Source organism: Capsella rubella, unplaced genomic scaffold (assembly GCF_000375325.1).
Source record: "Capsella rubella cultivar Monte Gargano unplaced genomic scaffold, Caprub1_0 scaffold_7, whole genome shotgun sequence".
Classification (NCBI taxonomy): domain Eukaryota; kingdom Viridiplantae; phylum Streptophyta; class Magnoliopsida; order Brassicales; family Brassicaceae; genus Capsella; species Capsella rubella.
In genome coordinates, this window is record NW_006238917.1 from 10,918,547 (window position 1) to 10,943,165 (window position 24,619).

The 24,619-nt window shown below is 36.1% G+C and overlaps 7 protein-coding genes across 9 annotated transcripts; 3 read left to right on the forward strand and 4 right to left on the reverse strand.

Moving 5' to 3' along the window:
• Nucleotides 1-32: 32 nt before the first annotated feature.
• Nucleotides 33-7,445, reverse strand: LOC17880299 (receptor like protein 42). Of its 2 annotated transcripts, none has more exons than XM_023778191.1 (2): nucleotides 5,023-7,445; nucleotides 33-326 (listed from the first exon to the last, which is right to left on the reverse strand). In XM_023778191.1, exon 1 carries the CDS (start codon nucleotides 7,436-7,438, stop codon nucleotides 5,024-5,026), a length of 2,415 nt encoding a protein of 804 aa, XP_023633959.1. In that variant the 5' UTR covers nucleotides 7,439-7,445; the 3' UTR covers nucleotides 33-326; nucleotide 5,023. The 2 variants fall into 2 exon arrangements, with proteins under 2 accessions (XP_023633959.1, XP_023633960.1); XM_023778192.1 differs by lacking the exon at nucleotides 33-326 and adding an exon at nucleotides 4,837-4,915.
• On the reverse strand, nucleotides 294-2,661 carry LOC17877522 (receptor like protein 30). Of its 2 annotated transcripts, XM_023778193.1 has the most exons (2): nucleotides 1,997-2,661; nucleotides 294-1,858 (listed from the first exon to the last, which is right to left on the reverse strand). In XM_023778193.1, the coding sequence occupies exons 1-2, from the start codon at nucleotides 2,659-2,661 to the stop codon at nucleotides 328-330; spliced, it is 2,196 nt and encodes a 731-aa protein (XP_023633961.1). In that variant the 3' UTR covers nucleotides 294-327. The 2 variants fall into 2 exon arrangements, with proteins under 2 accessions (XP_023633961.1, XP_006285407.1); XM_006285345.2 differs by having other exon boundaries at nucleotides 294-2,637.
• A 1,228-nt stretch (nucleotides 7,446-8,673) lies between the features above and the next one.
• LOC17880870 (serine hydroxymethyltransferase 5) lies at nucleotides 8,674-10,364 on the forward strand. Its single transcript, XM_006285924.2, has 4 exons — nucleotides 8,674-9,351; nucleotides 9,445-9,835; nucleotides 9,906-10,007; nucleotides 10,110-10,364. The coding sequence occupies exons 1-4, from the start codon at nucleotides 8,674-8,676 to the stop codon at nucleotides 10,349-10,351; spliced, it is 1,413 nt and encodes a 470-aa protein (XP_006285986.1). The 3' UTR covers nucleotides 10,352-10,364.
• Nucleotides 10,365-11,192: 828 nt separating this feature from the next.
• Nucleotides 11,193-13,729, forward strand: LOC17877644 (Werner Syndrome-like exonuclease). The gene is made up of 6 exons (XM_006284175.2): nucleotides 11,193-11,483; nucleotides 11,741-11,911; nucleotides 12,615-12,745; nucleotides 12,828-12,989; nucleotides 13,173-13,283; nucleotides 13,436-13,729. Exons 1-6 carry the CDS (start codon nucleotides 11,225-11,227, stop codon nucleotides 13,472-13,474), a joined length of 873 nt encoding a protein of 290 aa, XP_006284237.1. The 5' UTR covers nucleotides 11,193-11,224; the 3' UTR covers nucleotides 13,475-13,729.
• A 747-nt stretch (nucleotides 13,730-14,476) lies between these two features.
• Nucleotides 14,477-15,775, reverse strand: LOC17880320 (glycine-rich RNA-binding protein 2, mitochondrial). Its single transcript, XM_006284509.2, has 5 exons — nucleotides 15,667-15,775; nucleotides 15,281-15,405; nucleotides 15,121-15,189; nucleotides 14,918-15,024; nucleotides 14,477-14,832 (listed from the first exon to the last, which is right to left on the reverse strand). Exons 2-5 carry the CDS (start codon nucleotides 15,402-15,404, stop codon nucleotides 14,659-14,661), a joined length of 474 nt encoding a protein of 157 aa, XP_006284571.2. The 5' UTR covers nucleotide 15,405; nucleotides 15,667-15,775; the 3' UTR covers nucleotides 14,477-14,658.
• Nucleotides 15,776-19,904: 4,129 nt separating this feature from the next.
• LOC17878974 (protein ECERIFERUM 26) lies at nucleotides 19,905-22,297 on the forward strand. Its single transcript, XM_006283743.2, has 2 exons — nucleotides 19,905-20,458; nucleotides 21,284-22,297. The coding sequence occupies exons 1-2, from the start codon at nucleotides 20,018-20,020 to the stop codon at nucleotides 22,106-22,108; spliced, it is 1,266 nt and encodes a 421-aa protein (XP_006283805.1). The 5' UTR covers nucleotides 19,905-20,017; the 3' UTR covers nucleotides 22,109-22,297.
• Nucleotides 22,298-22,912: 615 nt separating this feature from the next.
• Nucleotides 22,913-24,618, reverse strand: LOC17877777 (chaperone protein dnaJ 20, chloroplastic). Its single transcript, XM_006284480.2, has 2 exons — nucleotides 24,008-24,618; nucleotides 22,913-23,254 (listed from the first exon to the last, which is right to left on the reverse strand). Exons 1-2 carry the CDS (start codon nucleotides 24,482-24,484, stop codon nucleotides 23,111-23,113), a joined length of 621 nt encoding a protein of 206 aa, XP_006284542.1. The 5' UTR covers nucleotides 24,485-24,618; the 3' UTR covers nucleotides 22,913-23,110.
• Between the last annotated feature and the right edge of the window lies 1 nt (nucleotide 24,619).

Sequence of the window (24,619 nt, forward strand, 5' to 3'; positions counted from 1 at the left end):
TTCTTGAATGTTTTGTTTTTGTTTTTTTTTTTTCTTATTGAAATTGTTGTATTTTGTTGGCTTTCTTTATAATAATATCAGCGAGTTTTTCTCTTTTCCCCAGTTCAGCTTTAAAAGATGTGTTTGTTTGTATTACTACTACTGTTCCATTACAAGGTTTCAGCGACTCGATATAAAAATGTAAAAATAACAGTAACTCAACAAAAAGACAGATTCTGAAGATGATACGAGACCCAAACAATACTATTAAAGAGAAGACACTTATTACTGATCATATTTACAGTGTCACGAAGGAGAAAAGTAGAAAAAGCTGGGGGAACTCTTACCTTATGAAGTGAGAATGTAGGCGATGGTGAGTCCACAGAACAAACCAGGTACATAGCCTACTGCAGCTGCAACCCAGTTAAAGACTTGATCTTCTTCTTCCTTTTCATCTTCATCTTGTTCTTGCTTTTTTGCTTCTTCTTCTTCTCCACCACATTTTTTGAGGAGAGGAGCACCGCAAAGCCCGGGGTTCTCTGCGAAAGAAGATATGTTCTGGCTCTGAATCTGAGTGGCTATTGGTATTGGACCTTCAAGCTTGTTGTACGAGAAGTTCATCCACTCTAGAAACGTGAGTTTCCCGAGCTCTGTTGGGATACTGCCGGATAATCTGTTTTTAGACAGATCCAATGATTCGAGATTGGTCAAGTTTGACAAAGATGGTGGAATATGGCCTGTGAAAGCGTTGTTTGACATGTTGAGTACAATCAGTTCCTTGAGTAAACCAATGGATTCTGGAATATATCCTTCGAGTCTGTTTCCGGAGACATCGAAGTTTTTGTAGATATCGTAACCACTCCCAACCAGCTCCCGTTCCACTCCTTTAACCGTCAGAAACACAGATCTCTGATGAATGTCATATAAGAAATCCCTAGGTAGAAGCCCATTAAGATAAATGATTGCGAATGATGACATTACACTCCAACCAACAAAGTAATCTGATGGTAAGACTCCACTGAAGCTATTATCTGAAATGTCAAAAATTCGTAGGATGGGGAAACTCAAAGAATATCCAGGAGAAAATATTGGCCCATAGAACTGGTTGGAACGAAGGACAAGAATCTGTAGATTGGGTAACGAACTCAACCAGAATGGAAATTTGTCCTTGATTCGGTTATTTTCCACGTTCAGAAACGCGAGACTAGTGCAGTTGATAAGAGACTTGGGAAGTTTTCCTGATAACAAATTGCCACCAACATCAAGTGATCTCAAGCCATCATTGATAATTTCCTCTGGAATAATACCAGAGAGACTGTTATTCCGAAGATGCAAGATCGAAATAGAAGAATTAACATTCTTAAAACACCGTGAAATAGAACCGCTGAAGTTGTTGTTGGATAAAACAAGTGTACCAAGATTATCTAATTCACATATTGCTCTAGGAATCTCTCCCGAAAACTGATTATCAGAGGCTATAAAGGTATTGATAATAGAGTTTGGTAACATAGTTAGTTCTCCACCGAAGGAATTTTGAGCAATGTTTACAACTTGCAATCTTGGCAGTCTCCATAGCCACTCCGGTATTTGGCCTTTAATTTGATTGGCAGAGATATCTAATTCTTGCAAACTGGTTTGATTTTCTAGAAATTTTGGGAATTCAGAAATATTGCAAGATGATAAATCCAAATACACTATCATGGGTAAGAGAAGATGGGGAGTTGAACTGAACTTCAAATGATTCCCTGAAAGATCCAGCACTTCTAGTAACTTGAAATGCAAGAAGATGCTGAAATCAACGATGTAGAAATTGTTTTCTCCAATGTCTAATTTTAGAAGGTTAGATTGTGAAGAGATATTCCCAAACTCAAGAGGACCACTGAAGTCGTTACTTCCCAAGTTAAGTTCAAACAACGAAGGGATCATAAAGAGAGAAGAGGGAATGGTTCCAGAAAAGGAATTGTCACTAATATCAAAAACTTCCAATTTGGAAAGGCTACTAATGTTCGAAGGGAGCATACCTTTGAACTGGTTAGAACCAAGGTCGATCCACATGAGCGAGCTCAAGTTGAGTAGCAAGTGAGGAAATTTCCCATTGAGCATGGCCCATCCAAGATGCAACTCTGTCAGATTATTTAAATGCCCCATCGAATCAGGTAGTTCACCGGTGAAATCATTATCAGAAAGAGCAAGAGTAGTGAGATGAGAAAGATTTCCAAGTGAAGAAGGAATTTTTCCAAAGAGACTGCAATACGGAAGATCCAAATCCCTCAAATATTTGAGGTTGCCGATGGAATCCGGTAGAATACCCGAGATATTATTCGAGCCAAGTTTCAGGCTCTGAAGATGTTGTAGTCTAAACAGGCTACTATTAGATCTCAAAGGGCCGTTGAGTTCACTGCCGTAGAGGTTTAACTCAACGACATTGCCTGTCTTATCATCACACAAGACACCATCCCAAGAACAACAATCAGTGTTGTTCCTCCACGTCTCTGTCTTCTTATCATCCATAAAGGAGTATAACTTGTAGACATAGAACTCGTTCTTGAACTCTGAAAGAGCATCCCTCTGATCTGGAAGACACAAGTGTTTAGCAAGAACAAGTGTTGAGTGAGAAAGACAGAAGAATAAACACAAGCTCCATATTATTGTGATCATCCTCCTCTCACTACAAGAATTCATCGTTTTTTTTTTTCTCTCTTTGGTTTGTTTTCTTTTTGTTTTCTGTGAACTGAATTGATATTTGGATCGTCTCTTACATTTGTGGAAAAACATTAAAGCTTGACTTAACAAGTCTCCTGTGAAGACTAATCTAATTGCTTCCACATAAAACCGATTCAATACGTGAACTATGGATCCTATTGACAGTTTCATGTGTGGAGGAGATTAAAGCTTGATCTTACAAAAGTATCAGCAAATGGCAATTTTCCCAGCCGTGTGGTGTGGGTTAATAATTGCTGAAACGTTCCACAGCCTGAAGATTTCCTTTGACTATTCAAAACCCTAAATCCAATTCTTTTGCCGTGTGGTAGAGGTTAATCTTTGAGGCTTGTTGTTGCTCCTGTTACCTCGTTCTAGAGATCAAAGGCCATGTGAGATTTGAGTTGGATCTGTGAGTGGAACCTGAGTTGATGAAGACAGAAATGTCTCTAGGCGTGTGAGCTATGGTAGTTGCCACTGTTATGGTGAAATATTTCAATTTTATTAGAAACTCTCTGCAAGCTAAATAAGCACTTACAAGTTACAATATACATCCACTAGAGCTTGTCTTTGGTGAGTAAGAAGCTAATGGAGAAGTTAAAGTTAGCCTATAATAAAATGACTCCAAGAGTATGTATGTGTAATGGTATTAAATGATGTAACTTAATGGGATATGCCAATGATATCTTGTGTTGTATATACAAAACGTTCAGTACATGGCTTTACGAAAATATCAATATCAAGAATTCAAGATCTCCTTTAAGAAAGGAATGATAACTTCGGGCGTACGTTAACCAATTGTGAGCCATGTATCTTGAATCCTGTACATTTTGGATTTAAGCTTTGATTTGACACATGTGGAGTAAGATTCAATAGAAAACAACCAACATAAATAGTAAAGAACGGTGAACATAAAGAAAGAAGAATGGATCTTAATACATTTTTCTAAGCTCATTTGATTTTCCAAAATCAGTGAATTAAAAACTAAGTTTACGAACGAACCAATCAAAGGAGATTGCTCAATAGAACAATAGTGACAACTGTATTGATGTTTCTGGTATTAGTTAAGGTCATGAAACCAAACAGTATCAGTCTTGAAACAACATGCATCAACCTCTGTTTAATAAGCAGTTAAATTACGCAGCAAGCAACCGATCGTTTCATATGGTTCATGGCATTTTAATTTTACGTGGAACTGGCTGCACAAAGATTGTCTTTGGTGAGTACGTAAGAAGCTAATGGAGAAGCAGTACTGCATATCTTAAAGGTTAAAAATTAGCTTAATAGTTCCAAAGACTAAGTCTGTGTAATGCTTAAATGATGCAACTTTTTGTGCAGATGATGTTCTTGTGTTATATGTTTCTTGTATAACAAGATTCACTTTCAGCTTACGATAATCCATCATCTGAAAACTCAAAACTAAAGCCATCACCATATAGAAGATTCGGCTTCAGATTCACTCCAAAACCTCTAGACTTTCCTATGTCTCTGTCTCTCACCATCACGATTACTGCACACACACATAAAAAAACACTCTTTTGTTTAGTGAGAAACTTAAACCGCACTGTTTAACAACATAAGATCTTGAATGTTGAATGATATCTAAAGGCTTGCTTACCATCAAGCACTTGCCCGTATCTAGAAAACGCTTGTCTCAATCGCTTATGGTACCAAGAGTCTGAAGCAGACATCAATATACATCAGTTACGTTCCTCACTTAACCAATTTTTAAATAATTACTTCGGTGTGAACCTTGTGAGCCACGTAACTTGAATCCTCAACATATAGATTTAGATTGATTTTGATCATAATCTGACACATAAAGATGGAGTAAGATTCAATAGAAAACAACCAGCATAGATAGTAAAGACTAAAGAAAGGTACTTAGTGAATGGGTAGAGTGACGTTAACGTATAGCAACGATATTCAAAGAATTGAGTAAGTTAATTAGCAAAGTATAAATCGTGTCCTGTACTATAAAAATGAGGGCAACGTCTAAACTAAAAAAAATAAAAAATAAAAAAAAAATGATAGCAAACACGTATGATCAGTCTCACTCAAAACAATCATAAGTTTTAACCATATATACAGAACAATGACCATAAATGAAGCCTAATAAGTCACACACACTTGCTCATTAATTCCTTTGATATGCATCTGATCTTTACTTCAGCTTCAGATTGATTGACGCTGGTGACATACGAACGTTTGTCTCTCCTTCTAAATTAGAAATGCACTGACAGCACAATATATAAAGGTAAAGACAAATCCACACAACATAACTAAGAGACGAAAACAGTACAATTAAAGAAAGTAGAAAACAGAGGAAGGTATTCTTCTTACCCTATGGAGTGAGAATGTAGGCGATGGTGAGTCCACAGAAAAAACCAGGTACATAGCCTACTGCAGCTGCAATCCAGCTAAAGACTTGATCTTTCTCTTCCTTTTCTTCATCTTCATCTTGTTCTTGCTTTGTTCCTTCTTCTTCTTCTTCTTCTCCACCACATTTTTTGAGGAGAGGAGCACCACAAAGCCCGGGGTTCTCTGAGAAAGAAGAAATGTTCTGGCTCTGAATCTGAGTGGCTTGTGGTATTGGACCTTCTAGCCTATTGTACGAGAAGTTCATCCACGCCAAAAAAGTGAGTTTACCGATGTCTGGTGGGATTTCGCCGGATAATATGTTTTGAGATAGATCCAATGATTGGAGATCGCTCAAGTTTGACAGAGATGGTGGAATATGGCCTGTGAAAGCGTTGTTTGACATGTTGAGGATAATCAGTTCCTTGAGTAAATCAATGGATTCAGGAATACCTCCTTCGAATTTGTTTCCAGAGACATCGATGCTTTTGTAGATTTTGAAACCACTCCCTACCAGTGCCAATTTCAATCCTTTAATCGTCAGAACCACATAGTTATGGTAGGGTGCTTGAGAACTTCCTGCAACTGCAAAACCAATAATACTATCGAATCTTGCTACTCTCACTGATGACATTGTAGTCCAACCCGCAAAGTACTCGGATGGCAAGACTCCCGTGAAGCTATTTTCCGAAATGTCAAAGATTCGCAGCGTGGGAAAACCCATAGAACTTCCAGGAGAGTATATTGGCCCATGGAACTCGTTAAAACGAAGGACAAGAATCTGTAAACCAGGCAGTGATCTCAACCAAAATGGAAACGTGTCATTGATTCTGTTGTCTTCCACGTTCAGAAACTCGAGACTAGTGCAGTTGATAAGAGACTTGGGAAGTTGTCCTGATAGCCAATTCATACCAACATCAAGTGATATCAATTTCACACTGATAAATTCCTCTGGGAAAACACCAGAGAGACTGTTATTCCGGAGATGCAAGATGGAGATAGTATTGAAATTCTTAAAACACCTTGGAATAGAACCGCTAAAGTTGTTGTTGGATAAAACAAGTATTGCGAGATTATCTAATTCGCATATTGATCTAGGAATCTCTCCCGAAAACTGGTTATCAGAGCCTAGGAAGTGCTCAATAGAGTCCGGTAACATAGTTAGTTCTCCACTGAAGAAATTCTGAGCAATGTTTACGAACTTTAAAGCTGGTAGTCTCCAAAACCACTCTGGTATTTGGCCTTGAATTTGATTGGCAGAGATGTCTAAATAGAACATATTGGTTTGGTTTTGTAGAAACATAGGAAACTCTGAAATATTGCAGGATGATAACATCAACATGTCTATAGGTGAGGGAAGATGAAGTGTTGAACTGATATTCAAATGAATCCCTGAAAGATCAAGCCCTTCAAGTGACTTGAGATGCAAGAAGATGCTGAAATCAACTATGCCCTTCCCTGCACTCCAGAAATAGAGGCTAAAAAACGATAGCCTGACTAGTCTCGATATAGATCCTGAGATTGTCCCACTGAAATTGTTTTCTCCAATGTATAAGTTTTGAAGATTAGATTGTGAAGAGATATTCCCGATATCAAGTGGACCACTGAACTCGTTAACTCTTAGGTAAAGGCTAATCAACGAAGGTATCATGAAGAGAGAAGATGGAACGGTTCCAGAAAATGAATTTCCACTAATATCAAAATACTCCAGCTTGGAAAGGCTACTCAAGTTAGACGGGAGCATACCTTTGAACTGGTTATAACCAAGGTCGATCCGGACGAGCGAGCTCAAGTTGAGTAGGACACGAGGGAAGTTCCCACTGAGCTTGGCCGATCCAAGATGCAACTCTGTTAGCTTGTTCAAATTTCCCATCGAACCCGGTAGCTCACCGGTGAAATCATTAGCAGAAAGATCAAGATTAGTGAGATGCGAAAGATTTCCAAGTGAAGAAGGAATCTTTCCAAAGAGATTGCAACCACCAAGACTCAAAACCCTCAAATGTTTGAGGTTTTCTATGGAATCTGGTAGCATACCCGAAAGATTATTCGAGCCAAGATTAACGTTGTGAAGATGTTGTAGCCTAAACAGACTACTATCATATCTCAAAGGGCCACTGAGAAAACTGTTCATGAGGTATAACTCTACCACCTTACCCGTTTTAGGATCACAAGAGATACCGTCCCAAGAGCAGCAATCTGTGTTGTTCCTCCACGTCTCTGTCTTCTTATCACCATAAATAGAGGGATCGAACTCGTTCTTGAAGTCCCAGAGAGCATCCCTCTGGTCTGGAAGACACAAGTCTTTAGTAATAACAAGTGTTGAGTGAGAAAGGCAGAAGAATAAACACAAGCTCCATTTTATTATTGTTATCATCCTCCTCCCACTACAACAATGCATCATGTTTGATTTTTTCCTTTTTTATTTCTCTGTGAAACGAGTTGTTCTTTGATTCGTCTCTTACATTTGTGGAAACCCATCACACCCCGACTTGAAAAGTCTCCTTTGAAGACTAATTTTTTCCACAGAAAATCAATTAAATATAGGGTAAATTATGTGTGTCACCCACTATTAATGTTTTTCAACCAACATTTGACAAGGTCAAATTGAGTTTACACATAATAGCCACGAGACCTTATTTAGACCAAAACTAGGATTTAAGTAACAATATTTGTATTTTAAATTTTTTATATATCAATAGTGGTTATGCTATGATGGTTTTGCTAATTTACTATATATATAAAAAAAAATATTTTTACCGTAATAATCTAGAGTTTAATTGATTTAAACGGAGTAGTTGTGGTTACACATGCATAAACTTACAAAAGCACGAAATTTGGTTTTTAACGATATCAAATATTTTGATTGATTATAAAAATATTTAAAGGTTAAGAATTAGTATCGGTTTATATCGAATTTAATGATGTATTTTCTTAGTTGTGCTTTACAGACATGATTGAACATTGATTTTAACCGGTGATATAATATTTTATCTATAAATAAAACCATGTTAAAAATATGCTGTTTCTATGAAATAGTCAACTTCTTAAAGGAGAAAATCATACAAAAATAGTAACGTGATGTAGCAAATATAGTTTTAAGTATTATACATCAATGATACAAAAGTAGTATAAACTGTGTCCTGTAATTGAAACATGCAACTCTGTCTGCGGGTAACGTCTAAACTAAAACAAACAATATACAATTAACATCGTATAGACGTATATAGTTGCTTTGCAGTTTGCAAGAAACGGTTTATGAAGTATATTGCACATGGTGTACATATCGTAAAAATGAGTAATGTTTTGCTTAATTTCTTGAAGTTATAACTTATAAGTGCAACTGGAGTTTTTATATATCTTGCAAATTGTAACTAGGAATAAACTTGTCATCAAATATTAGTTGTCATGGCAAAACTAAATTAATTAGTTTCTTTGCTGAACATATTGGAGTATACAAATGATAATATCTTTTGCCTCTCTTTAAAAGAAAGACTTGACTTGGACATTACTTGATTCTAAAGCAATCAAAAAGTCATACTTAATTCTTAAAATTCAACAAAGTCAAATGTTTAGTTTTGCACGATACACATTATATAAAGAGACCTGCCAAAAGTCTTTCTTCTTCCAATCTCAAAGATGGAACCAGTCTCTTCTTGGGGAAACAAGCATCTTGTCTCCGTTGATCCGGAGATCCACGGCCTAATCGAGAAGGAGAAACGTAGGCAATGTCGAGGAATCGAACTCATCGCAGCCGAGAATTTCACTTCCTTGGCCGTCATGGAAGCTCTAGGAAGTCCACTCACAAATAAATACTCTGAAGGTATGCCTGGAAACCGTTACTATGGAGGTACCGAGTTCATCGATGAGATCGAGAGTCTCTGCCGCTCACGCGCTCTCGAGGCATTCCATTGCCATCCGAAGAAATGGGGAGTTAACGTTCAGCCTTACTCTGGTTCCCCTGCTAATTTCGCCGCCTACACGGCTTTGCTCCAGCCTCATGATCGTATGATGGGGCTTGATCTGCCTTCAGGTGGTCATTTGAGTCATGGTTACTATACCTCTGGTGGGAAGAACATCTCTGCCACCTCTATCTACTTTGATAACCTTCCCTACAAGGTTGATTCCTTTACTGGTTACATTGATTACGACAAGCTTGAGGAGAAGGCTATGGATTTTAGACCTAAGTTAATCATCTGTGGAGGTACTTCTTACCCTAGGGAATGGGATTACGCGAGATTTAGGGCTGTCGCGGATAAGGTTGGAGCTGTTTTGCTCTGCGACATGGCTCATAACAGTGCCCTCGTTGCTGCTCAGGTATAATATATATAACTTCCTTAAGATTTTTTTTGTGTAGCATTTTGATATTATAGGGTGTGACAAGATTGAGTCTACTAATTATGTTCACAGGAAGCTGCTGACCCGTTTGAGTATTGTGACATTGTGACAACCTCAACTCACAAGAGCTTGAGAGGTCCAAGGGCCGGTATGATCTTCTACAGGAAGGGACCAAAACCCGCCAAGAAAGGCCAACCCGAGGGAGCAGTTTACGATTTCGACGAAAAAATCAACTTTGCTGTATTCCCTGCGCTTCAAAGCGGTCCTCATAATAACAAGATTGGTGCTCTAGCTGTTGCATTGAAGCAGGCTATGGCTCCTAGCTTCAAGGTTTATGCAAAACAGGTGAAAGCCAATGCTGCTTGCCTTGCAAGTTACCTAATGGGAAAAGGATATTGTATTGTAACCGGTGGAACTGATAACCACCTTATTCTATGGGATCTTCGTCCTCTTGATTTAACCGGTCAGTGAGCAAAATCAACATTAAATTTGTTATACAAAACTATTGCTGATGTTAGATATGCTTCTGCTAGGTAACAAGCTTGAGAAGCTTTGCGATTTGTGCTACATTACGTTGAACAGGAATGCAGTATTTGGTGACACTAGTTTCCTTTCTCCTGGAGGTGTAAGAATTGGTAATGGCTGAGTTCTCTAAACTGTTCTTTAACAATGGCCAGTTTATATCTCATTGTTGAATCTTTGTAAAAACTCTGTAAACATATGTGTGTTTTTTGAAGGTACACCTGCGATGACATCGAGAGGATTGGTGGAGAAGGACTTTGAGAAGATAGGGGAGTTCCTGAGCCGTGCCGTGACACTCACGTTGGCCATTCAGAAACAGTATGGTAAGGTGACGAAGGAGTTTAACAAGGGTTTGGTGAACAACAAAGAGATCGATGAGCTGAAGGCTGATGTCGAGAAGTTCACTTACTCTTTTGAAATGCCTGGATTTCTCATCTCTGAGACGATGTATGATTAGAGACCTCTCTGTATCTCTGTTATTTTATCATCTATGCGTATACACTATGCTTTTGTATGTTAAGAAACATACAGTAATTAATAAACTAATAATCTTCAGTTATTTATTCTTCTTGAAACTGTAGTAATTTGTTGGGTTTCTTAATGATAACAAAAGATTTTTTTATAAACAAGTTCAAGTTAAACAAATTTAGGGTTTGAATGGTTACCACGGTCATAGTGGAAATGGACAAATCCATCTGCAGAATAAATCGCCTTATTTTTAGGATGGATCATAAACCGCTGCAGAATGGTTCTTAGACTCTATTTGTTATGTAAACGTTAAACGGTCCGTGGTTGGTCTGATGTAGTTTTCTTTTAGGGTTTGAACGGTAACAGCAGTCGAGATAGACAAATTCGTCTACAGTTTAGTCTCGCCCTATTTTTAGGATGGACAATAAACAGCAGCATACTAACTCTATTTGTATGTAAAAGCGGTCCGGAATTAGTACACAACGGTTTTCTTTCTATTGTTTTGGACCGCACTATTACGAACTTGATGAATGGTAAATAAAAAGCGATATAATTCGCATATAGATTTGTCCGTTTTAACCGCTGCAACCATTTATACCCTTAGTTTTTTTGGATCCGCATCAGTACAGACCATAGTTGATGAATGGTGACTAAAAAGCAGTCCATTTCGCCTTCGTTTTTGTACGATTCAACCGCCACTATTCAAATCCTTATTAGTTTGAAATTATATTCGTTTATTTTTTTCGGTTCGGTTTGGTTCGGTTCATATATTTATAAGAAAATTCCAAAGAGGCCAGAAAGATTCATAGAAGGCGCAAAAATCCCTCCAAATCACTCATTTTTTTATTGTGAGTTCACAAAAATGTATTCGACAAATTGGGAAGACGACGACGACGATTTTACAGAGGAGCAGCTTCTCGCTATCGACGCCATCGAAGCTTCCTATAAACTCTCCAACTCTTCTTCTTCTTCCTCCGCTACTCCCACCGTACAGGCTACAACCTCCGGCCATGGCCACGATGTTCCACATCAAATCCCTAATAATAGTGTCCGTCGCCAATTGCCTCGCTCCATCACTTCTCCCACTTCTTACAAACGATTTCCCCTCTCTCGTTGCCGAGGTATTCATCACTCTCCCTACAGATCTCTCTTTCTCTATCTTTTTGCTTTGACATTTTCTGGGTTCGTGTTGATCTCGATTCATTTCTGATTCTTTAATTCTATCTCCAAGTTTTGTTCTTTTTGATCGTTACCGTCTCAATGTACGAATCTGTTTGTGCCCTTGTCTGTATATTTGAGAAATAACAGTGTTTGTTATTTGAAGTGAGGATGTTATGTAGCAAAGGTACTTATCCTTTTGATGATTTGTTTGTTGCAGGAAGGAATTTTCCAGCTATGAGGTTTGGTGGTAGGATTTTGTATAGTAAGACTGCTAATGAGGTTGATAGGCGAGCAATGCAGCTTCTTAAGGTTCTTGATACTAAGAGAGATGAATCTGGAAGAGCTATTGTTGGGTTAGATATTGAATGGAGACCAAGTTTTAGAAAAGGTACTTATAGACACTGATATTGCATGCTAGTTGGGTCTTATCTCGGTCTGTTCTTGATTTGTGTCTGTTTGCAAGTTTCTTCTGTTTCGATTCTAGTTTTGAAGTATGTAATGTGCACTCAGATGCTTGTGATGGTGCATTTTATCTCTATATGATGTATATGTTTTTTTTTGTTTGCTCTTTTAAAATCTTGATGAGATGCTGATATACATTTATCTTGTCTTTAGATTAGAAAGAGCTAATGGTTGTTTTCTACTTGTTAAATGTTCAGAAGAAAGTGTAGATGTCGTCTTACTTGTGCAGTTTTGTGTTGACTCCAGTCTCATTACTGCAAGCTTTTTCATATGCTACATTGTTCTACTACTTTGTAATGATTGTTGCTTGATAATTTCTTGTGAAAGTTGTAAGCTTATTATGTGTGGTCCTGCATTAAAGTTAAAACTCCATCTCTATGTATAGTTTGCTCTCTTTTTTTCGGGTTGTAGGTTTGGAGAGTTTATCCTAACTCAACCCATGTATTATCTTTTGGTAGACTATTCAATAGATTATTGTACTTTGAAAACTCACGCACAGATGCTTCAAATCATCTCAATTCAGTGGGTCATATTCTTGAACCCTTTGATGTTTGCTAATATATGCATTAGCCTGAAAGAAGTTCTCATGATCTGACTAATGATATTTTGTGAAAATATGATTTGTTCAGGTGTTCTCCCGGGGAAGGTTGCAACTGTCCAGATATGTGTAGATAATAATTATTGTGATGTTATGCATATTGTACATTCTGGTATCCCACCAAGGCTCCAACATCTTATTGAGGATTCAACACTTGTAAAGGTTTGTTAATTTTTCTGCAGTGATCAAAGTTCTTGTTGTTACCCATAGATGCTCAGTTAACATAGCTTTGATTCATATATAGGTAGGTATTGGAATTGACGGTGACTCTGTAAAGCTTTTCCATGACTATGGAGTGTCCATCAAAGATGTTGAGGATCTTTCAGATTTAGCCAACCGAAAAATTGGTGGAGTAACAAAAAGATGGGGACTTGCCTCACTAACAGAGACACTTGTTTGTAAAGAGGTATGCTTTATCCACCTAGCTGGGTTGATTTTAATTCTGAGAACAATAGTGAGAATTGAACCTTTCCTTATCTGCTCCCCTTAGAACTATCATATTCTGTTCTGCTGTTATAAAGGTCTTCTTAGAACCTCTGGGATCCTTGGTTTTATTTCTCGCTTTAAAAGTTTAACTGTTACTTTGCAGCTCCTGAAGCCAAACAAAATCAGGCTGGGGAACTGGGAGGTATATCCTCTATCAAAGCAGCAGTTACAATACGCAGCAACAGATGCTTATGTTTCATGGCATCTTTACCAGGTAACATCAAAGAAAAACCATCTTCTCATGCTCAATGATATTGAAGCAAAAGTCTCACATTGTTCTTATTATAATACTGTTACTTGTCGAAAACCCGGAGTTTGTATTTGCTGAGTAAGAAGCTAATAGAGAGCATTGTTAAATCTGCTTAGGTTCTAAAGGACCTTCCTGATGCTGTCGATGGATCATGACGCGAAGGAGGATGCTTAAAGATTTGCCTATAACCCCAAGATGATATATTTGATCTAGTCAAGTCTATACAATTCTTATAGGATTTGCAAAGGATATTTGGTTTATGGTTGATATAAGTTATAATACTACTTATTGGATATGGCCCTGGTACAGTTAACAATCCAAATACGAATGGTAAGCTCTTCTTAGATCGATGTACCGTCTCTTGGGTACTCTTGTCACGATCTGAAGCCAAAAAATAAGCTTTTCTAATCTCCGAGAAGAACAAAACTAGCATCTTAACTCTTAAGTTCCTCCGAATTTGAAGTTTGAAAACCGGCATAAAGATTCGATAAAAACTCTTCTCAGACTACCAATATATTCTCAGAAACACCAAGCGCAAGACCTGATAGTTCAGATTCAAACAAACCCTCCCTCATAAAGAGTTTGGATCACAACCAGAAAATCAAATAAGGAAACAAGTACCTAAAGCTGCAAACACATGAAAGCCCCAGAAGGTGCTTTCCTGACGTTAATATGGGATATGCGTGGAAAACTCAAAGCCAATTAAATATTATAAGCTATTCAAGACCATAGGCATGTAACTTTTTTAACCACAAAAGAAGATTTCTCGTGACATATTAGATTGACTTGGTGAGCTCTTAACAAAATCCACAATCCTCGGCGCCACTCGCTACCATATTTGATTCAGATTGATTTAATGAGGTCTCAACGAGCCACTGCTGCCATTTTCTCGTCACTCAGCTCCTGATAACTCGCCTGATTCTCTGAGTTTTACCAGTTCTGCTATATGATAACTTGGCTACAAGAGTAGGCTTTAAAACAGAATTGCTATTAAACTGTCCATAAATCATGTTTATTACTGACTAACTCACAAAAAAGGGTGCTCCCATCTCACGACAGTATACTGAATAAATGAGACCTTAGACCCAAATCACAATACAAAATGTGAAAATTTGATATCAGAGTTAGGGCAATGGTAGAACTAGAAGAAGCTAACATCGAGAGGGAAAAAGCCGTATTAAAATGCACCTAATGCGGGCAATAAAATATTCAACCAAAACAGAAATGAGTTTTTTTAGCAAATCCCATTCAGGTTTTATACTAACACACGATTCAATTCAAGAAACCAACTAAACAGAACCACTTTTTAAACTCTTCTTCACAAGCAACTCCTCTCTGTTTAGTAACCACCTCCATCACCACCTCCTCCATAGCTACCACCGCCTCCTCCATAGCTGCTACCACCTCCTCCGTAGCTACCACCGCCTCCGTAGCTACCACCACCACCATATGCCCGGGGAGCACTTGGTCTGTCGTTAGCAGGGTTCACTCGGATGTTACGACCATTCAGATCCTGAAATTACAACACCAACAGCACTAGTTGTCAGAATTAAAACAGAAACAAGTATACACTAATAAATCGAGGTAACAATACAAACCTTTCCGTCCATCTCTGATATAGCAGCAGATGCAGCAGTCGCATCATTGAAGTTGACAAATCCAAAACCCCTTGATCTTCCTGTCTCTCTATCTACGATGACTTTGGCTGCACAACAGGAACACATTTGTTCATCTCCAATCACAAAGCTAGACCACAAAGATCAACTAAAAACAGCTAAAGATTATTGAAAAAGTATAATACCATCAACAACTTCACCGAAGTGAGCAAAAGCATCCCTCAAGGACTGATCATCAGTTCCCCATGACAGACCTGAAACAATTGAGAAACTCAGTACAAAACAAACTAAGAACAACACTCAAAATCTAACAAGAGAGAGATGTGAAAGACAAGATTTTTATACCTCCAACGAAAAGCTTGGTAGACATCAATCGAAGAGATCCAAGCATAGATGTAACCGGAACATTACCTCCGCTCGGAGAAATGTTCTGTCTCAATAGACCACCGAGTTTGTTGCAGAAAGCCATTCTACAAAGTTAAAAAAACACCAGATCAACATCAACACACAACTTAAAACCCTAAAACCAACAGATCCTGAACAAAAAGATCTAAAGATTCAATTTTTACAATCATAAGACCATTCCTAAGCTCTCGAACCATTACAGACAAAACTGAACTGAAACAAACACCTACGAATCTAACAGAGGACTCACTCACAGAAACGAATTCACAAAAGAGAGATTACAGATCAAAGATCAGGGAAATCGAAAAAAGGAGGAAGAAGGGTACCTGGTGAACGAAGACTTGAAATTAGGGTTTTTGTGTGATCTGAGAAAGAGGCAGAGGAAATGGAAGAAGAAGAATGAAGCAAAGGAGTAGGGTTTAAGGGTATATATATACTTAGTTCATTATAAAAATATCTTATTTTCTTTCCAGATTTTTTTTAATTTTTTCGTAATCTGCTGTGTGGAGGTGTATTCTATTAGTGTGTGCTGACGTATCAAATGACCAAAAGTGCAACAGAGTCAAGAGAGTGTGTGTTTAAAATCAGTTCTACGTTTTGGGTTGTACGATGGAGTCGGTGTAGAGGAACTACGTTTCGGACTTATCCAATTTTTTGCTTTTTTATTTTTATTTTCGGTCTATATGTTTTAAATAGATTTTATTGCTAAAAATAAAGACTTTTGTAGTGGGCTTGAAAGCCCATATTTAAGCCTTGGAAGCGAAACGATTTTTGACAATTTATATGAACCTTTGGCCCGCTTGTAAAACCTTTTTAATTGAAATATGACTTTTGTGATGTTGTTATAAAAAACATTTACATGTAGTTTTTTTTTATAATTAATTTTTAATAGTTTAATTGTATCGAAAAGAATTAATGTTATTTTAAACGTGATAATTGTTGTTTTCTTTTGTGATTTCTCTAAAACAATATTGATTATAACGATTAAATCATATATATAGGTATATATTTAAAATATTATCAAATAAGGAAAATATCTCTAGTAATTAAAATTATTAATTTATTGATAAATTAATACATTTATAGATTAGCATAATTTCATGGTCTGGACTACATTAATTTATAATTGACAAACTATGCACTTTAATTTGTACATAAGATGTTCATATCAAGAGAAAAAAGAGTAAAGTAGAAAGAATCATGCATCATATCATTTTCAAATAATTTCTTGTGCTCACATCATTTTTGTTTTTATGAATTCTGATGAATTTATCATCAATTTTGCTACCCTACTTGTGAAAAATGATGTATCGTACGTTAGATTCGAAAATAAGAAAACAGTCTCAATTTTCTTTCGCAACTTTCTTAAGTAGCTCTTAACAAACATGTGACGTGGTCCATATTGATGTTTAATATCTTGAATATATACAGTATCAACTTTCACGGCTATGAATAATGATGTTTAACCAATTCCAATTCATGTATACATATGTGGCATCTTTTCATATGTGTTAACATCCTTTTCAGTTTCTATATAATTTATGGCAAAATTGTTTACTGATTTATTTTTCTTTATATTAAATTGGATAGTGAACTTTTTAATTCCTACATGAAAACTAGACGATAAACAAAAAAAAATGTATAGGGTTTATATAGAGAGTATATACCTGGTTAAGTTTGATTACATTTTTTGGGTTTAGTTTGATTTTTATTAAAATTCTTTTGTATTTCACTTTGCACTTGATTGAAGATATATATGTATAATTCTATCTTTCTCCCGATTCCAACTTGAGAGGAATCCAAAATGGTATTTTTCATTCGCATACCATTTTAACTTTAAATAGTTACGAACTTACGTACCACTAATAAATAAGTTTTTATGCAGCGAACTTTAAATAGTTATGAACTTACGTACCACTAATAAAATGCTCGCTGGTGATCATCGCACAGCAAGCAACACAAACAAAAAATGTGATCGGATTAAATTTGAGATTTATTTGAAAAAGAAAGAAGAATTCACACTGTAGTAATAATAAATCATTCTTTTTTGAATTGTTTTTTCATGGTTTTTAAAGTGTCGAATTTGTGTTGTTGCTATTATAAATGTCGACTAGTATTTTAAAGTGTCGAATTTGTGTTGTTGCTATTATAAATGTCGACTAGTATTGTCTTATAAACGATCCTTATAGTATTATAAATTATAAATGAAATCAAAAATATAATACAAAAAAATATTATACAAAAAATAGAATAAAATATAACGTCGAAATGACTAGAAAAAATTCGATATATAATGTGATATGAATGGCTATTTTGTTCCATTAAACACATGTACGTACAAGTGTTAATTTGGTCGAAATCCGAAGATCAATATGGAGTCTCCCGATGAATGACAAATGCATGAGTTTATGAGAGAAACTTGAACACACTTGAATCCGTCCAATACAAACTCAAAGCTCATTGGTTTTGACGTAAACTTCGAAAACTTCATCCATTAACTTTCTTCTAAGATGAGATTGGTAATGGCTTGTGATCTTTTTGGTTGGTCTTACTCTTAATTAAAAACTTTCCTTTAGTATTTTTGAGTGTTTTAAATGTAAAACTATTTCGAAACCTTGGCGCATAGTGTTAGGATTGAATTGCTTTCAATTGCGGTGGCCAGTTTTTAGAGTTTACTAGACACACCAAGCATACAATAAAGAGAAGAAAAAAATGTCAGGAGACTAAATGGGTAGACCTAGAGCTTGAAAATATTGGCAGAGACAAATGTCACACTTGAGATGTCCACTGAAGTAATTGTATGTTCAACTCTTTTATTTCGTTTCAACCATATTTCACTACAACCTAGACTAATAGCTTTCATTCAGGATTTTAAAAAATAAATCATAGAACAAATCTTATAAAGGTTTAACATTACTCTAGAATAGCTAGGTCCAATTAACAAGACATTCACCAAACAAAATCGAAAAAAAAAATAGAATTAAGGTACATATATTTAGATAGGGACAAACTAAATTTGGCTATGCTAGCTACCCTGTTAATATCTTGTTTTTTAGGATGACTATATCCGTATATGTATTATTTGTGATTTTTAGTATTTGTATCTGTATTATCTGGATTTTCGTTTAAAATAAACCATTATTTGTATACGTATCTGTTATATCTGTGATTTTACTATCCATATATGTATCCGTTTAACCAGATATATATATTTCTGGAGAAAAACCGGATACGAATACATATATCCTCGGAGAACGAATATTAATCTCATGACCAATGCTAGCTCCCAAAATACAAGAACAAATACTTTTAAGATTTTTGATCTCGCAAATTTTAGTTATTATGAAAAAGATTTATAAAAACTTTATCCGAAGTTATGATTTAAAGAAAAGAAGAGCCATCAACAGTTATTCTTAGATAAATAAAGTATTGTTGTGAAGCAATTCTATACTTACAAAGATTTCAATTTTGCTGTCGAATTAAATAGAAAACTGCATTTAATATAGTATCTGCACAACCAACCATTCCAATCCTTGAACTACAGATTGGGTTGCAAATATATCACTCTTTTTTCCACTACAAGTAGACAAAAATTAAATGATTACAAACATCTTCTTGACTTAGCTTCTTCTACAGTTTAACAAAATGTTGTCTAAGTACTACTACTTCCGTTTATAATTTCTTAAGCCATTAAGTAATTCTAACTGAAATCTACATTAATTTTGGTACTAATCGAGCTTATCTATCTACTAACAAGAAAGCTTTTAATATAGCTCTCAAACTCAAGGTGTGGTTAATGATCTTGAGCATAAAGTCACATGTTGCCTTTTTTAGCTCAACCATTTGTTTTCTTAGAATAGTATTTGCCGTCAATCATATCAATGATCGAATTAATAATTTGTTTTGTATCTCTGTGGCTTGCAAGTAATAAACTTACTTCCACTCATTATATATCGAAATGTTTTTGATAAACTAAAATATTTTTCCGTTCGGTATATATATCAAAGCTAGAACATTAACTAGTCTTAATTCCTCTTTTACGAAGTTACTCAAATTAATAGTTAACCAGTGCCAAAACCTATCCAGTTTGCTTATAACTTGGCATGTATCCACACGTAAATGCTTTTTCCACGATTCAATGTCTAATAGAGGAATTTTTGTTACAGTTTTGTTTTGGAGAATCATTGGAACCATTATCCCCATTCCGAAATACCATAATCAGAATTGCCATTAGATCGATGGTAATCGTGACCCTATCACCAACATACACAACAACATAAATAGATTTATTTTGGCACTACACTTCTATTATAAATGCGGAAATAAACATAAAATACCTAAAAGAAATAGACATGAAAGTAAGGTAGGTGATAAATATTAAGTATATAAACGATGAAATGCATCCATTGGTCGTCATCGATTATCGAGAAAAAAAGGCAATTAATTAAACAGCTTCACCTACTTATAACGTATTAACAACTTAACACTATAAACACTCATCGATCATCTCTATATATAACACAAGAGCCTCATCACATTACATCCACCACCTACAAATGTTATATTACATATATAGAAGAGAGAAATAAAATGTCTAAGCAATAGTTTATGTTCAGAAGTGTTACATATATATATATATATATAACGTAGAAGTTCAACTGCACTGAGTCATTCATCATGGGTCGATCTCAAGAACAGGGACAAGGACAAGGTCCGGTTCACAGCATCCGGTTATCGACTGTGGGCGCGACCAGACCGACAGAGATCGGTACAACTCACGAACCAACCGGTTTAGACCTAGCCATGAAGCTCCACTACATCAAGGCGGTCTACATTTACTCCCCCGAGACGGCACGTGACTTAACCGTGAGACAACTGAAGGAGGCCATGTTCATGCTGTTCGACCAGATCGCTTGGACCACAGGCAGGTTCTCGCGGAGAGACTCGGGCCGTCCTTACATCAAATGCAACGACTGTGGGACGCGGTTCGTGGAAGGTCAATGCAATCTCACGGTGGAAGAGTGGCTGAGTAAACCGGACCGGTCAGTTGATGAGTTTCTGGTTTACCATCAACCTATTGGACCGGAGTTGACGTTCTCTCCTCTGATCTATGTTCAGGTATAAATCTGACCACACCAAATGTTTTTTTTGAGTTTGCCATACTCTTCTAGTTCACACATGCACTGATCTCTCTCCCTCTCTCGCTCTCTCTATAACATATATACACACATTTAATATTGACTGATATATATATTTGACAATACAAAATGTTCTAAAAATGGTTATATTCATGATATTGCGTTATCCAATCTTGAATCCTTTGCCAAATAAGGATTATTCAAATCTTTAATATATAGTTTCTTGTTGATATAAATATGTATATAGTATAAACTTTTTTCTTAATTCTTGTAACATTTTAATTTGTAGAAAAGATCTATATAAACACATATAACATTTATCAAGAAAGATCTATATAAGAGACTTAGTACATTATTTACTATTTAGCATAAAAGAAGAAAAGAATAAAGAAGACAAACCATGCAGATGGAATGAGTTGGAAAAAGGCAATTATTAGCTAAACTAGATTAGGGTTTTTTTGGTACAGGTATGCCCTAATCAAGAACGACAAATAACATACTCTATGTATAGACATTGAATGCATGAACTGTTACATCAAAATTTAATACACGAAAGATCCTGTTCGTACCATTAACTTGCATGGAAGAAGACTGCCTCGGAGTAGGTGTACCAAAATTTAATACTAAAACATTCGGACTTTTCAACGTTGTATTGCTCACTAGATTGGGACATTATACATATTTGTTGGATCTGAGTTTCATATCTAGATCCATGTCCTTTGTTTGACAAAAATATATGATTTTAAATATGGTTTTATCTCGGTTAAATGTGAAGCTAATTTGTATCTCGGTTTTGTTTACGTAGATGACCCGGTTTAAATGTGGAGGACTAAGTTTGGGGCTGAGCTGGGCTAATATAATAGGAGACTCATTCTCTTTATTCTATGCTTTCAACTTATGGGCTAAGGCCATAGCTGGAGAAAATATTCAAGCCCCAATACCCTCTAAGGGAGGTAGAAGGTTCCAGAATCTAAACCCAACGGTTAAAGACCCGGTTTCAGTTAAACGGGTTGACCCGGTTGGAGATCTTTGGGTCACTCCAAACAACAAGAAAATGTTGTCTCACTCTTTCAATATCTCAGTCGCTGATCATAAACCACCACATTCTCTGGTGTTCGAGAGTATTGTTGGGATTATATGGAAATGTATAGCTAAGGTTAGGGCAGAGCCAGAGCCTTTGACGACTGTTACAATCATCAAGAAGGATGTGAATGATATGAAACCTAACGTGATTCGTAACAGTCAGGTGATAAGTTCAGTTCAAGTTGATTTTTCAGTTGCGGAAGCGATGGTGGAGGAGTTAGTGAAGTCTATGGCGAAAGCGACGGATGAAAGATTTGGAATCGAGGAGGTCGGTGAGAGTTGTGGTGGTAATTTGGACTTTGTTTTGTATGGTGCGAAGTTGACCTTTGTGGATTTGAGTGGTGAGGATTTGTATGAGGCGAAAATGATGGGGAAGTCGCCGGAGTCGGTTTATTGTAACGTTGAAGGAGTAGGGGAGGAGGGATTGGTGGTTGTTTACGCGGCGGCGAAATCGGAGGAAAGGGTTGTTACGGTGACGTTGCCGGAGGAAGAGATGGAGAGGGTAAAAGTTGAATTCAAGAAGTGTGGTTTGGTGATCGCGGTGTGACTATATTATTAACGGCTAGTAAATGGTAAATGTGAAGTTGGTGAATGTTGTTTCCTTTTTATAAGAAAAACTATTGTGATGTTTTTTTTTTTTTTTAAATTGTGATGGTTTTCTATAAGCTGAATTGTAAGTTGTAACGTTGTGGTATGATTAAGGATTTGATTGGTAACGTAATTCAAAATTGCACAAGAAAATGTGTAAGCTGGTGTGTTAAGCTTTCAGAGAATAGTGATGTTCACCAAATAGAGATTGGTAAATCAGATATTTAGAAAAACTAAAGACAAAATCTACTCAAAACCAAATATTTAGAAACTAAAAACTAAAATCTAAAAACCAAAAGATGTTCACCAAGACACCAATCAAAGAAATAACTGATTTAAGTAACGTGTACTGTTTATGTCATAGACGAGGCTTTTGATTGGTGGATCATGCAGCATATACTAGTAGGTAGAAACTGACGGATGTGTGTTTAACATGTGAGAATACATAAAGTGTTTAATATTCCTTTATGCTTTTGTGTTTATTTGACACCTTTTATAATGTCCTTGATCAACCACATATAATGTTGAATCGGTATATGATATGGTAAACATAGAATCTTCTTCATGTCGCCTCTAGCCATGTTCTCCACAATCACTTAAAATCTTCTAGCCGAGTTCTTACTTACAAAGTACAAACCAATCGGCATATATGTATATAAGAAGTTATCAAATCAAGAATCATTCCACATCATGTTACTAGCTACAACAGTTCCAAACTCCACTCAACTTAAAAAGCACAAAACAAAATAAGCTATTTTCGATCTTTAGTAATCAGGGTTTATATCTATTTAACACATGCTTGCCGATTGGCTTAAGCACATGCAAAAGTTTATACATATATATATACAAAGTTGCTAGTGTATTTGATGCTATGCTTTTTCTATTATATTACACATAAACAATTAAAAAGACTATACATAAAGAAAACTATAGAGTAGAGAGACTTTGGTGTTGTTGTATGTCAAGAAGAAGAATCTTGACGTTGACGACGCATCCTAGCAGCCCAAGACATCGAGTTATCATCTTTCTGATTACTTCTTCTCCTTAACCCTGATAGCTGACTTTGCCATTTTGCCTTCCACTCACTCTTCTCCTCTACTACTTCCTACAAAATCACAACATTCACATTTACATTAAAAAATATAGAAAAAAAACATAAACCAACAACCCATGTTTGAACCAAAAGTAAAGTATCAAATGAGTTCATTTTGTCAACATTCTCTGATCCACTAATAAAAATAAAAATATCGACAATATTTCAATGGACATACGTCAACATTTATTGGGACCATAATAAAAAGATAAGGTCAATTCTGTCGACAAAGATACACACACATATATACAAAATGGTTCTCGAATCTACTGAGTAAATCTCTTAAAATTCGAAAAAAATACTAGAATTATTGCGGATAATACTATACGAACCCAAAATATCCAAATCAACAAACATCAACATCAATTGATAAATTTATGATTCAGACATAACTAAAAATTAGTTCCATACTCTTAAATTTTTTCCTAACCATAAACCAAAACTATGGTTTTGTTTTTTTTCTCTCCTTTCCTTTTTTTTTTTTGCTTCATCACAAAAATTCATCAAAATTATGAAATGTTCATTAGTAATATTAATCAAAATTATGTTGTAAGGAAGATCAACATCAATGAACAAGACATAAACTCAATTATATCACCAAACTCTTAATTTTTTCTTAACTATAAACTAAAACTATGGTTCTGTTTTTTTCTTTGCCTCCTAAACATTAAATCCAAACCATAAACCAAAACTATGGTTCTGTCTTTTTTCTTTGCTTCCTAACTAACATTAACTAAAATTTAAATTAGTAAGTTTAAATTTTACCTCATCGTATCGGTTACGGCGTCTACCGGAGAAAGAGAAAGAGAAGCCCATAGACAAATCACGATCATACAAAACTCTCCGGCGAGGATCAGAGAGAGTTTCATAAGCTTCTTGAACTCTTATAAACCGATCCGTATACTCTTCGACCCGATCAGGAGGAGAAACGTCTGGATGGTATTTTCTTGCGAGTTGTTTATAAGCTTGTTTGATTTCAGGGAGCGTGACTGAATCTGTGACGCCAAGAAGATCGTAGAAGGTTAGGTCTTGTGATGATTCTTTGACAGGGTCGTCGTGGATGAGTCGGGCTTGGATCCGGGTTGATGTGAATCGGGTTCGGGTTGGGTAAGAGAGAGTTGATGGGAAGGAAGATGGTAGTGGTGGTAGAGAGGAGATTTGTTGTTTGTAGAAGAGTGGGTGGTGGTGGTGATGATGATTGGTTGAGAGGATTGATGATGATGATTTGTAACAACACTTCATTGTTTGAGATTATTTTAGGGTTTGTTTGATTTTTTGGTGTTTCTTGGTCCTGTAGGAATAGTTGGAGTTTTGAGGTACGAAGGTAGATGATGAAAACAATGGATGAGTAGTAATAATCTGTGGATTTAAGGGTTT

What these genes read in the sequence shown, in the direction of transcription:
- LOC17877777 (XM_006284480.2), bottom strand. Translation starts at nt 24,484, where the DNA reads ATGAAGTGTTGTTACAAATCATCATCATCAATCCTCTCAACCAATCAT. An exon ending in GCCGTAACCGATACGATGAG is followed by an intron (nt 23,255 to 24,007) that starts GTAAAATTTAAA and finishes GTGATTTTGTAG; the next exon opens with GAAGTAGTAGAGGAGAAGAG.
- LOC17878974 (XM_006283743.2), top strand. Translation starts at nt 20,018, where the DNA reads ATGGGTCGATCTCAAGAACAGGGACAAGGACAAGGTCCGGTTCACAGC. An exon ending in CTCCTCTGATCTATGTTCAG is followed by an intron (nt 20,459 to 21,283) that starts GTATAAATCTGA and finishes TTGTTTACGTAG; the next exon opens with ATGACCCGGTTTAAATGTGG.
- LOC17880299 (XM_023778191.1), bottom strand. Translation starts at nt 7,438, where the DNA reads ATGATGCATTGTTGTAGTGGGAGGAGGATGATAACAATAATAAAATGG.
- LOC17877644 (XM_006284175.2), top strand. Translation starts at nt 11,225, where the DNA reads ATGTATTCGACAAATTGGGAAGACGACGACGACGATTTTACAGAGGAG. An exon ending in TCCCCTCTCTCGTTGCCGAG is followed by an intron (nt 11,484 to 11,740) that starts GTATTCATCACT and finishes TGTTTGTTGCAG; the next exon opens with GAAGGAATTTTCCAGCTATG. An exon ending in AGGATTCAACACTTGTAAAG is followed by an intron (nt 12,746 to 12,827) that starts GTTTGTTAATTT and finishes ATTCATATATAG; the next exon opens with GTAGGTATTGGAATTGACGG.
- LOC17877522 (XM_006285345.2), bottom strand. Translation starts at nt 2,637, where the DNA reads ATGATCACAATAATATGGAGCTTGTGTTTATTCTTCTGTCTTTCTCAC.
- LOC17880320 (XM_006284509.2), bottom strand. Translation starts at nt 15,404, where the DNA reads ATGGCTTTCTGCAACAAACTCGGTGGTCTATTGAGACAGAACATTTCT. An exon ending in CTTCGGTGAAGTTGTTGATG is followed by an intron (nt 15,025 to 15,120) that starts GTATTATACTTT and finishes CCTGTTGTGCAG; the next exon opens with CCAAAGTCATCGTAGATAGA. An exon ending in TATCAGAGATGGACGGAAAG is followed by an intron (nt 14,833 to 14,917) that starts GTTTGTATTGTT and finishes TTGTAATTTCAG; the next exon opens with GATCTGAATGGTCGTAACAT.
- LOC17880870 (XM_006285924.2), top strand. Translation starts at nt 8,674, where the DNA reads ATGGAACCAGTCTCTTCTTGGGGAAACAAGCATCTTGTCTCCGTTGAT. An exon ending in GTGCCCTCGTTGCTGCTCAG is followed by an intron (nt 9,352 to 9,444) that starts GTATAATATATA and finishes TTATGTTCACAG; the next exon opens with GAAGCTGCTGACCCGTTTGA. An exon ending in TCGTCCTCTTGATTTAACCG is followed by an intron (nt 9,836 to 9,905) that starts GTCAGTGAGCAA and finishes TGCTTCTGCTAG; the next exon opens with GTAACAAGCTTGAGAAGCTT.